The 13,765-nt window shown below is 48.1% G+C and overlaps 1 protein-coding gene across 3 annotated transcripts in view; it reads right to left on the bottom strand.

The window, feature by feature from the left end:
- The window catches only part of ABCC4 (ATP binding cassette subfamily C member 4 (PEL blood group)), a 208,491-nt gene that overhangs the window by 163,537 nt on the left and 31,189 nt on the right, over nucleotides 1–13,765 (bottom strand). For all 3 annotated transcript variants that reach the window (XM_081214428.1, XM_081214429.1, XM_081214427.1), the window contains 2 exons: nucleotides 6,979–7,089; nucleotides 6,299–6,419 (listed from right to left, as the gene is read on the bottom strand). In XM_081214428.1, coding sequence (XP_081070554.1) covers nucleotides 6,299–6,419; nucleotides 6,979–7,089 — 232 coding nt within the window. The remainder of the gene's footprint in view (nucleotides 1–6,298; nucleotides 6,420–6,978; nucleotides 7,090–13,765) is intronic.

The raw sequence follows: 13,765 nt of genomic DNA on the forward strand, positions 1-13,765 counted from the left end.
CTAAGGGTCCCGGGAAGCATACATAACCCCCCAGGCCACTCCTCCCCTCTCAGGGGAAGGGACTGGGCGAACCCACACTTGCTCTTTGAGGTCACCCCACTTATACACCAGCAAGCAGGCAGAGACCTCATCTCTCAGGGAGAAGGCCCCTGATGACCTGGGGAGGCAGCTTCTGTGTCTCTGGCCCAGGCAGAGGCTTCAGGGTCCTCCTCTCCAACCTGAGGGCACTGGGCAGGCAGAGACCTGTCCTCCCCACCTGCGGTCCCCGTGAAGGTACACACAGGAGCCAGGCGTGCTGGGAACTCACTGGTTGTTCTGTTCTAGTTAGGGGTGGCCTGCAAGCGATCCATGTTCAACATCAGTCTGGTACTTGTTTCTCCAAGCATTACGATCACTCCTCAATTATCAGAGGACAGAGGTTTTCATACTTCAAAATCCTAATCCCGAAAGCCTCGCCCTGGACTGGAATCACCTGCCTCTTCCCACTGGTTCTGTCAGTAGGGCTGGGGAGGCCCCACCTGCACTGTGGGTGGTCACAGCACACTCCACGGGAATCACGGATGATCCACGAGGCATTCTGTGCACCAGAGGAATTAAAAGAGGGCTGGAGGTCACAAAGGAAACATCTGCGTTTCAGAGAATCCTGGACGGAGTACTGAGTATACATCTTCCACTATCTAAAATACGAAAACCAGGGACTTCCCTGGTGGCGCAGTGGTTAAGACTCTGCGTTCCCCATGCAGGGGGCCCAGGTTCGATCTCTGGTCACGGAACTAGATCCCACATGCACGCCCCAAAAAAGAGTTTGCATGCCAGTGGTTAAGAATCCACCTGCCAGTGCAGGGGACTCGGGCTCAAGCCCTGGCCTGGGAAGATCCCCACAGGCCGCGGAGCAACTCAGCCCGTGCACCACAACTACTGAGCCTGCGCTCTACAACCCGCGAGCCACAACTACTGACTCCATGTGCCACAACTACTGAAGCCCAAGCACCTAAAGGCTGTGCTCCGCAAGAAAAGCCATGACAATGAGAGGCCCCCGCTCTCCACAACTAGAGAAAGCCCGCATGCAGCGATGAAGACCCAATGCAGCCATAAATAAATAAATAAATAAATAAATATATTTGTTGGGCTGTGGGGGGAAGAGTTTGCATGCCACAACTAAGGAGCCCACCTGCCACAACCAAATACATACATAAATAAATATTTTTTAAATAAAATAAAATACAAAGACCAGCAAGCAGCACAGATGATCACAAAATGGGAAGTTGCTTCATAATAGCAATTATTTAAGTAACATTTATTGCATCTAACTCAGTAGTTTTAATCACTGAGAACCCAAAACAGCACCTGAAAATGAGTTTTAAAATGTAACAGATCCTTATTAGGTTTGTCATAAGGAATGATTTTTAACTTCTCCAAAACAGCAGTATGTCAAAAGGCAAGTCTAGGAAAACAGGAGTATGTGTGTTGGATTTCAGGCTTCTTTTGACTGCCAATAATATTCGATGTTTACTTCTCCTTGAGCTTTAATGGCCCTCAACTCCCTGAACTCCACTGCATCAGAACTAAGAGTTCTGCAAGGTATCATCCTAAGGACACAAATTTAGAATGAGCACCGTACGCCAGTCACAACACTCACCTAGGGAACAGAGACCACTGTCTAGTTTCCTACTGTAAACCACCATGAGTTCTACCACTTCTTATCCTAACCAGTCCAGCTGGTCCTGCCCAGCTATCACCCTAAGACCTCAGGCCCGGGGCACACCTGTGTGTGGGAAAGTGTATTCAGACAACAGAACAGGAGAACTGCTCCAGACCCCAGTAACTGACCTGGGATTCTCATTCTAGCTGAGCAAATGCAACCTCATATTCCCAGGGATGCAAGTTCTCAGCGAGCTCTCAGCAAGCAACTGGGCACTCTTACTAAAAAACAACACGGAAGGGCTTCCCTGGTGGCGCAGTGGTTGAGAGTCTGCCTGCCGATGCAGGGGACGCGGGTTCGTGCCCCGGTCCGGGAAGATCCCACATGCCACAGAGTGGCTGGGCCCATGAGCCATGGCCCCTAAGCCTGCGCGTCCGGAGCCTGCACTCCGCAGCAGGAGAGGCCACAACAGTGAGAGGCCCGCGTACCGCAAAAAAAAAAAAAAAAAAAAAACCACGGAAGATTCCACCTGTGCCCAGGTTATCAATGTCCCACCGTAGCCACCATCCAAGACCTACTACCTTCCCCCTGGTCCCTCTCAGGGAGCCCATCTGGAATGGTTTCGTAAGAGTGTGGATGGATGTTTACAACTTGAGTCACCGGAACAGTCACAACCTCATCCACTTACAGCCGGTAACGAGTGGAAGGTGGTTTCCTAAAGGGCCTCTCCTGGTCCATGTAAATACAGCATGACACTGCGGCCAGTGTCAAAGCCCTAGTAACTTCTTCACCCGGGAGACGTGGTCACCTTGACTCTGCCCTCATTTACGTTCCCGTCTGGCTTCCTGCTCCAGGAAGTCCTTAGCATCCTATTTATTATCCTTAAACCAAGTTCAGGATGCATGAGCCTGAGACCACGAAAACAAAGCTCTCAAGACAAGCCCTCCTGACCCTGGACAAGCTCCGTCATTGAGACGGACATTCTCGTAAGTCAGAGCGTCCGAGATGGAACCTCAGTCCGTCCTTTATGCTTCGTGTGACCACAGGCACACTGTGTAACTGCTGAGCGCTCAGTATCTCCTTCTCTAAAATGGGGGTAACATAATACCTATGACTTTGTTGACTCAGCCAAAGAAATACTACTAATATCACATATAAAGCGCTTACAGCAGTTCTGATACATAGTATTTTTCAAGAACTCAATATTTTTATTACCACAGTAATAGTACTGCAGTCACCAGCACCAGTGCTACCGAGTAGGAGCACCTGTTCCTGCTACGAGTACTCCTAGTACTACTGCTGAGATGAGCCCGCACGTTTGCCAGGCCCTCTACTTCCCCCGTTTTCTGCCATGACGGCTCAACAACCAACCTCCTGAAAGAGGGGCCACTGCTCTACCAGTTGCACCTTATGCAGCCCCCAGGCCTGGTTTTCCTGGACCCCTAGCAGGAAGTATTACCGGGGCTGGACAACTTTGGAATCAAAGCTCCCAGCACCCCAGTGCGGCCGATTCCCTCTCAGGAAGAACCCCAGTTCCTGTGGCCTCTCCCTCTGTGTCTGCTTCTCCCGTAAGCTGCCATAGCAAAGACCTGGAGCTCATATTAGGATGGGATCCACCTAAAGTTTAGTGACCCCACCCAAGGAACCAACAGTGCAGGACCAGCATGAAAAACCTGCAGCTCGGTTCAAACCCAGCCACGTGGGCCACGGTTTGAGACCCGCATGCCTTCACCTTCTTCAGCATCTGGTACCAAAGAGAAACCAGAGAACCAGGGACAGCAGAGAAAGACCTGCTTCAGGATACGATCCACCACTAAACCCTGAGGCCGCTCATCTCTGCTCACCCCAAACCAGGCACGTGGCATGAGCTGCAGGCACACCCCGAAGCCCCAAGGTCCCCAGACAAGCAGAATTCATGAGCGCTTGCTCTGTGAGGTCAGGAAATCTTACACACGCACAGTCCGCACCAGCTTGCCGCCTGTACTTCCAACAGAGACTCACCGTGACTCTGCGGAAACACCAGCATTGGGACAGCTGTACACAGGTCAAAGAAGGGCTGGAACAGACTGAGGGGCTCCTGCACCCTCTCCAACCCCTGAGGAAATTGCATGGGTGTGCATCTCCACCCTGCCCTGCACAGGCCACGGCAGTTATCTAGGTGGTCAGTGCTCTCTCAAAGATGGAACACAGCCCCATATGATGTCCCCAGCCTCTGGAACAATGGCCAAGCCACCTCTGTGATCAACGAGAACTCCATCTCCCAGGACCATCCAGTCACCTGTGAGGTGACAGAATTCTCCGGTTTCTCCAGTTGTGTGGGGCAGACGTCACCCGCCCGGCTGCCCACTGCCCGCAGTGCCCTTCAGGACAACAAAGCCTTTTAAACAAGAGCCACCCAACGAGAAAATGGGTGGAAGACCTAAATAAACATTCCTCCAAAAAAGACATACAGATGGCCCACAAACACATTTTTAAATGCTCAACATCACTAATTCTTACAGAAACACAAGTCAAAACTACAGTGAGATTTATCACCTCACACCAGTCAGAAAAGCCATCATCAAAAAACCTATAAACAATAACTGCTGGAGAGGGTGTGGAGAAAGGGAACCCTCTTGTACTGTTGGTGGGAATGTACATTGGGACAGTCACTATGGAGAACAGTATGGAGGAGGTTCCTCAAAAAACTAAAAATAGGGCTTCCCTGGTGGTGCAGTGGTTGAGAGTCCGCCTGCCGAGGCAGGAGACACAGGTTCGTGCCCTGGTCTGGGAGTGGCTGGGCCCGTGAGCCATGGCCACTGAGCCTGCACGTCTGCAGCCTGTGCTCCGCAACGGGAGAGGCCACAACAGTGAGAGGCCCGCATACCGCAAAAAAAAAAAAAAAAAAACAACTAAAAATAGAGCTACCATGTGACCCAGCAATCCCACTCCTGGGCATATACCCGCAGAAAACCATAATTACAAAAGATACATGCACCCCAATGTTCATTGCAGCACTATTCACAATAGCCAGGACATAGAAGCAACCTAAGTGTCCGTCGACAGATGAATGGGTAAAGAAGATGTGGCACATATATACAATGGAATATTACTCAGCCATAGAAAGGAACGAAATTGTGCCATTTGCAGAGACGTGGAGAGACCAAGAGACTGTCATACAGAGTGAAGTAAGTCAGAAAGAGAAAAACAAATATCATATAATATTGCGTATATGTGGAATCTAGAAAAATGGTACAGATGAACTCACTTGCAAAGCAGAAATAGAGACACAATGTACAGAACAAACTTATGGACACCAAGGAGGGAATTGGGGGGTGGTGGAGGGGGCGGGGGAGGCAGGATAAATAGGGACCGACATATACACACTACTATGCAAAAAAGAGATAACTAATGAGAACCTACTGTACAGCACAGGGAACTCTACCTAAACGGGAAGGAAATCTAAAAAAGAGGAGACATATGTATACATTAACTGATTCACTTTGCTGTACAGCAGAAATAACACAGCATTGTAAAGAAACTATACTCCAACAAAAATTTTAAAAAAGAGCCACGCCGCCCACCTACAAACCACGTAGCCGACCCATCTCACCCCCAATAAAAACATATTTACGACAACTCGCCGCCTTCTCCACCTAAAACAACATAGCAGCTGCGTCTTCTATCCCTCCTGCTCACACACACTCACAGGCCGGCCCTGTCCCTACGGCAGCCCTAAGGCACCACAGAGAGCACGAGCCACCCAAGTGGATTTGCAGCAGACCTCCAGCAGGCTGCAGCCAGAATAGGTAGGCTGACTGGCACTGTGCCCCCAGGGAGAACTGTCTCACTAGGGGATCTTAACCCAGAACCTTCTGGGTCATGGTGGTCACTGACCTCACAGCTTTCTGCCTTAGGTTTTCCCCTGCACATCCCCCTCCTACACCCTCTGCAAACGCCAGCTGCCAAGACTCTGCTTTCAACCAGCAATCCACACCCACAGCCAGGGACAGAAACCAGAACATGTGGTGCACAGAATTCGTGGTGAAGCTGGAGCTCCTTCCCGTGGGGGGGCTTTGGCACTCAGTGCCCGGCCCGCTGGAAAGGGCCAGCCCAGCGAAGGGTGTGCTCTTCCGAGCTCTGGGCAGCTCCAACCCAGATGCAGGGCCACGGGTTCTGTTCCGCTGGAAGGGGGAAGGTGAAGATACCTTCTTAGGAAAGCATTTATCAGATGTGACCTGGTCAAGTTAACAATTATTTGTTGAGCTCCTGTAAAATGTCTTATGTTGTTGTGGGCTCAGGTCCAAGCTTACTTTCTCCAAACCACACGGCACATCTTCTTTGAGGTTGCAGAATTTTCTTTTGGTCAAGGATCACTTTCAACAGTTATACTGAGCACCGAGAACACCCTAACATAATACGTCTTGCCTTTTCAGTGCCATCCCTCCACGACACTATGTTTTTAGTCAGCTAAAAGAAAAATAGTAAGCCCCTGGAGGTCTACTCCTTTTAAGGACCTGTCCATTCTAAAGCTAAGTACAACCGCTGGGCTCCATGTTTCCTAGACAAGGTTTATCCTCGGACCTTAAACGACTGGCCTCTCCCCACCCGTCGCATCCATCTCATTGCTGAGCCACATACACCAAAAAGCAATGCGCTGTACGTAACAGCTTTTACCTCAATTAACGTAAAAATTCCCAAAACTAAATAGGATTTCCAGTAACACTTTATGATTGCTTTCGTTAAAGAAGGCTCCCGTGTATCTTTCTCGGCTCTCAAAACTTCTTGATCCCAGTACCTGCAATGAGAAACACAGCCCAGTAAAGAACAGCCCTGCCACAGGTACAACAGGGGAGGTGGCAGCGTGGAAGACAGGCCTTCCCTACAGGGCACTCTGTGGCTGTCCCATAAAATGCTGGTTGACTGCTTACAGGGCTCCTGAAAGATGAGCGGTGCAGACCATGAAGGACCAGAAAAACAGGCCCTGAGGGGAACAGTCACAGTCTTGGAAACAAGTTACTTCCAAGCTCTGTTGTATTCACAGCACCATGAGCAGCTCAAGAGGGCAGACAGCCTCCTCCAGGGACACCACCTCCAGGGACAGAGCTCAGCGTGCAGGGCCTTGGCTGCTGGCTCCCTCCCCTTCCACAAACGCACAGGAAACACAGGAAACACAGGTCCCCCCGGCCTCCAAAGTGGGCTAAGCCCAGGGTCAGCCTGAGGCGGGTGAGCGTGCAATGCCATGGGCGGGGAGGCTGCAGAAGAACCCAGAGGAAGGGAAAACCCACTCCAAACCTCCAGCCACACGTAGAAGCCCTCACCCTCCCTTCCCCTTCCCCGCACTGCCTGCCACTTACCCCTGCAGCTCTTCTCCAAGGTGCTTGGAGCGATCTTCCGGAAGCACTGAGTACATGTCATCTTCTTCTAATCTGCGTTTGTGACCAATTTTAAACAAGGGGTTTAGCCACCTGTTAAAAATTAAAAGGAGAGTGACATATATCCAAACTACACATCTGTCTAATTAGAATCCCACATCGACGGCCTTTGTTTTAAAAAAAAAAAATTAAAAATTAAAAAAAGAGGTCTACAGAAATAGGTCTACATTTTAAATATATAGAGACATGGGGGAAGAAAATTAGATGCGTGTTCACACACACACACACACACACTCCCTCTCTCTCTCTCTCTCTCTCTCTCTCTCTCTCTCTCTAACTCTATACGCTGAGAGGCCCTGTAAGAAGTGACACACTGGTAGCAAGGAGCATTCAAGCCTCCAGATCTCGGTGGTTTGTTTTTTTAACATACACAGTAATAATTTTTTTTATTCTTCTAATGAAAACTTTTAAGGTCAACTCTCAGCAGCTTTCAAATAACACAGTATTATTAACCACAGTCATTATGCTGGACATTACGTCTCCACGACTTATTTCTTTTATAACTGAAGTTTGTGCCTTTTGGTCCCCTTCACCCAGATCTCAGCTTTTTAATATCCTTCGTAAGAGGAACCAGCGCTCCTTGAAGCAATGGCTGATTCCAAGGTTGGTTCAGTGTGTGTCATCACCTGACAATTAGCTTTTTTCATCATAAGTGCCTGCCTGACATGCACCCAGCCCTTGACCCCGACAAGGCAGAAGTGCAGGTACGAGCTCACCATGTGCACGTGCTCTCCCTCCCTCCCTCCGTCTCCCTCTCTCTCTGGGGCTGTGTGACCCCAGGTGTGCCTTGTACCCTTCAGGACATGTGAGTGATAAACCCTGCCATTTCAGAACTCCCTCTTGGTTGTTGCTGAGACGTGTCTCACAATCGTAAGAACCACAGGGGCCGGTCCAGCCACAACATGGGCCCCAAAAGAGGAAATTTCTGTGCGGGCTGCTGTAACTAGACCACGTCCAGGTGAGTAGAGCCCCAGGCATTCCCAGCAACAGCATCACTATCGACAGGCCAGGATCAACGGCAGAGAAAGTACAAGATGGGCCTGGACATCTTGCACCATAAAATAAGGAAGCTCTAAAGTAATCACAAGGATGTGTGCAAAAGACAGAGAAGCCAGCTTGAAGGGCTCTTGCTAGCCAAATCTGGGATACCTTAGGTATTAAATAAATGTCAGTGAATTATAACCCATTAAATAACAAAAGAATCCATGACTTTATTGCTTCATGAATAGGAGAGAAGGGAAAGCTGTTGCAGTCTAGAATGCAAACAAATATAGAAGGAACAGTGGAGTCAGAAAGTTATCAATGGAAGTTAAACCTAGTGGATGAAAGCTTGACGTGAACCATGATATTTACAGAATCTCAAATTACCTCTCTACAAATTACTTATTATAAATGGAAAAAACAGTAACTATACAAAGGACTAAAAAAAAATTATCCAAATCCATTATGCATTATTTAAATGATAATGATTAACATGCAGAGACAGCCCAAAGGTTAACACCATTCTACTCACTTTGCCAGAGTAAGGAAATTTCCAAGGCCAGACAATAATAACCCATGAAAGCAGAGACCACACTTCTTCTTCTTTTTTTTTTTTTTGGCTGTGTTGGGTTTTTGTTGCTGCGCGCGGGCTTTCTCTAGCTGTGGCTCGCGAGCTCTAGAGCGCAGGCTCAGCAGTTGTGGCGCATGGGCTCAGTTGCTCCATGGCACATGGGATCTTCCTGGACCAGGGATCAAACCCGTGTGCCCCGCATTGTCAGGCGGATTCCCAACCACTACGCTACCAGGGAAGCCCCACACTTCTTTTATTGCGTTATTCCTAGCACAGTACAGGTAGAAAGGAAATGCTAAAGAATTCTTTGTTGAATAAATGAATGCCTATGAATTATTAAAGAAGCAATAAGAGAGACTGAGCTTCAGATTTTGCTAACCCTGGTAGCTTGGCTCCTCTAAAGCACCCCAGTCCAGGAGTCAGAAGACTGGTTTCTAGTCCCAGCAGTGGTACTGAGGCCCCAGGGCCTCAACTGTCCCCCCGATCTCCTTCTCCACTCCAGTTCAGCATCTCCATGACCCTTAATATCTCTAGGTCTCAATTTCCTTCCAAAGTAAAAGTATAAATCTGTGAGCATCACCACTAAACAGGTTTGAAAAATGTTTTGCCATTTATCCTACACTTATTCCCTACCGAAAACGCTCGGGGAATTAACACTGGGATTTACCCTGAAAGGCCCCCTTTAAAAGTCTACTTGCACAAGAAAAGATGCTCAACGTCACTCATCGTCAGGGAAATGCAAATGAAAACCACAGTGAGATGCCACCTCACATATATTAGGATGGCTATTATCAGGAAGGGAGGGAGGGAGGGAAATGACAAGTGTTGGCAAGGATGTGGAGAAACTGGCACCCCTGCACACTGCTGCTGGAAGTGTAAACTGGTATAGTCACAAAGGACAACTACCGTATGATTCCACTTCAATGAAGTACTTAGTCAAATTCAGAGAGGAACAAAGTGGCGCTGTGGTTGCCAGGGGCAGGGAAGGAAGGAGAGTGGGGAGTTAGCGTTTAACGACACACTAAGGCAGGATGAAAAGAGCTCTGGAAATTGGTTGCACAACAGTGTGCATGTACTTCACACTACTGAACCATGTGCTTAAAAGTGGTCAAGATGGTAAATGTTATTTTATATGCATTTTACCACAATTTAAAAAAATGTAATGATACTTTGCTGCTTTCTGATTGCATGACCTTGAATTAGCCACATGACCTCTCAGTACTGGCCTCCAGCAAATGGGGAGAAAACCTGGAGATAATAACACCTCCCTGGGCTGCTGAGCCATCAACTGAAAGGATCAGTGTTGCTCTGAACACTACAGAGTCCCATCAGACAAAGAGCAGAGGTCACCATGACAGCGATCTTGAGTAATCCCATGTGGGCCCCAGCAGAAAACAGATGATGTTGCTCAATTAGGCAAATGTCTTTCCCCATAGCTCTTGATTTAAGGACCCTCACAAACCCCTTCACTTCCCAAATCTGGGTACCATCAAGGCATGAAGGTTTTCATTTCCATCAGATGGCAAGCTGAGCCTTAAGTATGTGTCACCACCTAAACAGACATGGAGACCTGAGTCAACTTGGCACTCTGACTCCCATTTATCACTGACAGCATCGAGACCACTGCCAAATCAGCCATCCCTCAACCCAGTTCCAACCCAAGGGTCGTCCTCACCACCACGATCCTCTCTCCTTCCCTCCTCTCCCACAAGTCCTCATCCAGCAGCAGCACTTCCCTCCTAACTGTCCCACCAGAGTAAAACAACTCCAGGCAACGACAACTCACATACTATGTGGAATCTCCATGGGCCTTGCGTGCCACAGTGCCTGGCACAGATGTCACTGGAACCCATCCAGCGTGACATCAGAACACCCACACTGCTGATGAACGATCTTGAAACGGGTCACCACCCTGGCTTTCCCGGAGTGGCCCACAGCCAAATCCAATTAGACGTGGGTGGCAATGTTCAAGCTAGAATCTTCTCTCCTTTCCTCTGTAACTTTCCCCATTCCTTAAAACTTGCTCAAAATCCATTTTCTCATCCCTGCTCTTTTTATCCACTTCCTGTTCTAAGCAAAGCAGCAATGCAAGCTGCGTGCCCCCAGCTCCCTCCATACCCTCTACTCTGGGGTCCACCAGGGTCCTCCCAGGCTGGGGGTACTGCAGAGCCTTCCTGCCTCTGAGCTTCCAGGCCTTTTCTGGTTCACCCCTGGCCTTCTTATCTCCCTTTCCTCCCACCGGCTAATCCCCTCTTTTCATTTCTTCATAGTGTCCCTTGTCTTATGACCACACGTCTTCCAAATACTTTTTCCCATGCTACAACCAAGACTGAGAATCTACAGCTACTGTGCACGGATAACCATCCTCACCACCTCCTCAAAAATAATTTTTTAATTAATTTTTATTGTAGTATAGTTGCTTTACAGTGTTGTGTTAGTTTCTACTGTTCAGCAAAGTCAATCAGTTATACACATACATACATATATCCACTCTTTTTTAGATTCTATTCCCATATAGGTCATTACAGAGTACTGAGCCCAGTTCTGTGTGCTCTACGCTAGGTTCTTATTACTCATCTATTTTGTATATAGTAGTGTGTATATGTCAATCCCAGTCTCCCAGTTTATCCCTCCCCTCCAAGAAAAATTTTTTTGACACATTGGCACGCAATTCAGTTAACACTGAGAATAAAACAAGGAATCACAGGTAAAATATTACTCATGCTGACCACCTCCTAAGGTTCTGAAGGGATTGAAGCAGTACTGGTTGGAACTAACAAGTAAGGGACCTCACAGCCAGCAGGTGATACCTCACCTACTTAGCACAGCACACACGGCCACCACTAGATACAGGACTCAATTCGTCACCAAGATATCTCTATGCCGGTGAGTGCCTGCGCTGACTCGCCTCTGAATATCTGGCCTTTAGTGTCTGTTCCAATCAAACGCTTTCTTCTGAACTATTAAACTTCTTCCCCCGTGAGGGATGACAGAGCTCTTGCTTCCAAGTTCCAGATATCCCTCCTGAGAGTAAGGAGTGTGACTGCCTACACAAGCAAGCCTCTGATGCTTGCTACTCATTAGGATTTGTGAAACCACAGAGCAAAGGAAAGAGACTACCTCACTTGGGTCAAAGAACCATTCCAGCAGCTGAGTCAAATGCATGTGAACAAGTAAGTCACATTTTCTTAATTAAAAGGATGCCTAGGGGACTTCCCTGGCAGTCCAGTGGTTAAGACTCTGCGCTTCCACTGCAGGGGGTGTGGGTTCGATCCCTGGTCGGGGAACTAAGATCTCGCATGCCATGCGGTGTGGCCAAAAACAACGATGTCTAACTCAAGGTTAAAGAACTGATAGAATTTAGTGAGTTATCTTGATGCTTTCACAGAGTGTGCAGTGTATCAGTCCATGGGAAATAAACATCAATGCGTTTAGGTTAATTTAGGATATATGGCATCTCATACAGCTTGCAAAGCTGTGCCTCATGCCTCATCAGTAGTCTGAGTCTGCCCACACTATGTACACCTGATATTTTCTTTTTCTTTTTTTTTTTAGTATTTATTTAGGCTGCGCCAGGTCTTAGTTGCGGCACACCGTATCTTCGTTGCAGCGTGTGGGATCTTTAGTTGCGGCATTCAGACTTCTTTAGTTGCAGCATGCATGCAGGATCTAGTTCCCCAGCCAGGGATAGAACCCAGGCCCCCTGCACTGGGAGTGTGGAGTCTTACCCATTGGACCACCAGGGAAGTCCCATCCCCTGCTATTTCCTATTCGAGCCTACTTCATTGCAAAAGAAATGCCAGTCATGATATACCCATAATGACAGGAGCATTATTCACAGTACCCAAAAGGTGGAAGCAACCCAAGTGTCCAATGATGAATGAATGGATAATCAAAGTGTGGTACACACGTACACTGGAATATGACTGAGTCTCAAAGAAGGAAATTCTGACACAGGCTATAACATAGATGAACCTTCAGGATATTATGCTAAGTGAAATAAGCCAGTCACACAGAGACAAATACCATATGATTCAACTTATATGAAGTATCCAAAGAGTCAAAAATGAGAGAGACAGAAAGTAGAATGGTGACTACCAGGGGAGGGGGGAGGGGGGATGGGTACAGAGTTTCTGTTTTACTGATGAAAAGGATCCTGTGGACCATGATGGTGGTTGCACAGGAGTGTAATGTCATGAATTCCACTCAAGTGTACACTTTAAAATGGTTAAGGTGGTAAATATGTTGTGTATTTTACCACAATTTTTAAAACTTATTTTGAGGAAGAAAGAAACACCAGTCAAAATCCACAAAATTGATTTCGTGCTGCACTAGTGGGTTGCAATCTTATGTCTGAACTACACTGGTGTGGACAGCTGTCCCCTGAGCACACACTGTCCTTAGCACCGTCATCTCCACAACAGACTGGGGCTCCCTCAAGGGCAGGACAGCCCCACAGACGCTTCGCACGCTCCGTGACCCACACGGTTCCTGGGACACAGCGAAGCTCAGTGAACACAGAGCCACATGGAAATGACCTCCTTCTGAGCAGGGCTTCCTCCTTCCCCAGCTCACACTTGGCTGCCACTCTGTGTCACTTGTTTTCCATAAAGTGAGAAGGAAGTGACATGTAAAATGACCAAAGTAATACAAGTACTTATGTTGTAAAGGCCAGTGCCCCACGGAGCCATGTGCCTGACCTGACCAAGGGAACCCCACACTCCCAGGAGGGCTCACGGATGCCCCAGGAGTGCACAAAGCCACAGAAACACTGGTGCATCTTCCTGGAAGTTTTATTAAACTGTGGAGCATGCTTAAAAAAAAAAAAAACCTCAACACTGAATGAAGAGAACCACTGGCAAAGACGTGCCATGGCCTCTATAGGTGTCGGGCAGTGTTTACAGGTAGGCAGGGATGGGGCTAGAAAACAGAACTGAGGCTCCATTATTGGGAAGCTGTACCCACTTGATGGTGAGGAAGTGTATCTGTGAAGCCACTGCTTTTTCAGCTCTGTTTCCCAAGGCCCCCAAGAGGAGAGGCTGAAGGAGACACTAGGAAGTGTCAAGAGGTTAGCCAAAGCAGTTCCCTGCACGCTCTGACAGAGGCTACTCCCCCAAACTCCCATGGCTAAGTGCCTCCTTGTCCTCTCCTCCTGGA

The sequence above is a fragment of the Mesoplodon bidens genome (assembly GCF_964165515.1).
Source record: "Mesoplodon bidens genome assembly, chromosome: 17".
In the NCBI taxonomy this organism is placed as follows: domain Eukaryota; kingdom Metazoa; phylum Chordata; class Mammalia; order Artiodactyla; family Ziphiidae; genus Mesoplodon; species Mesoplodon bidens.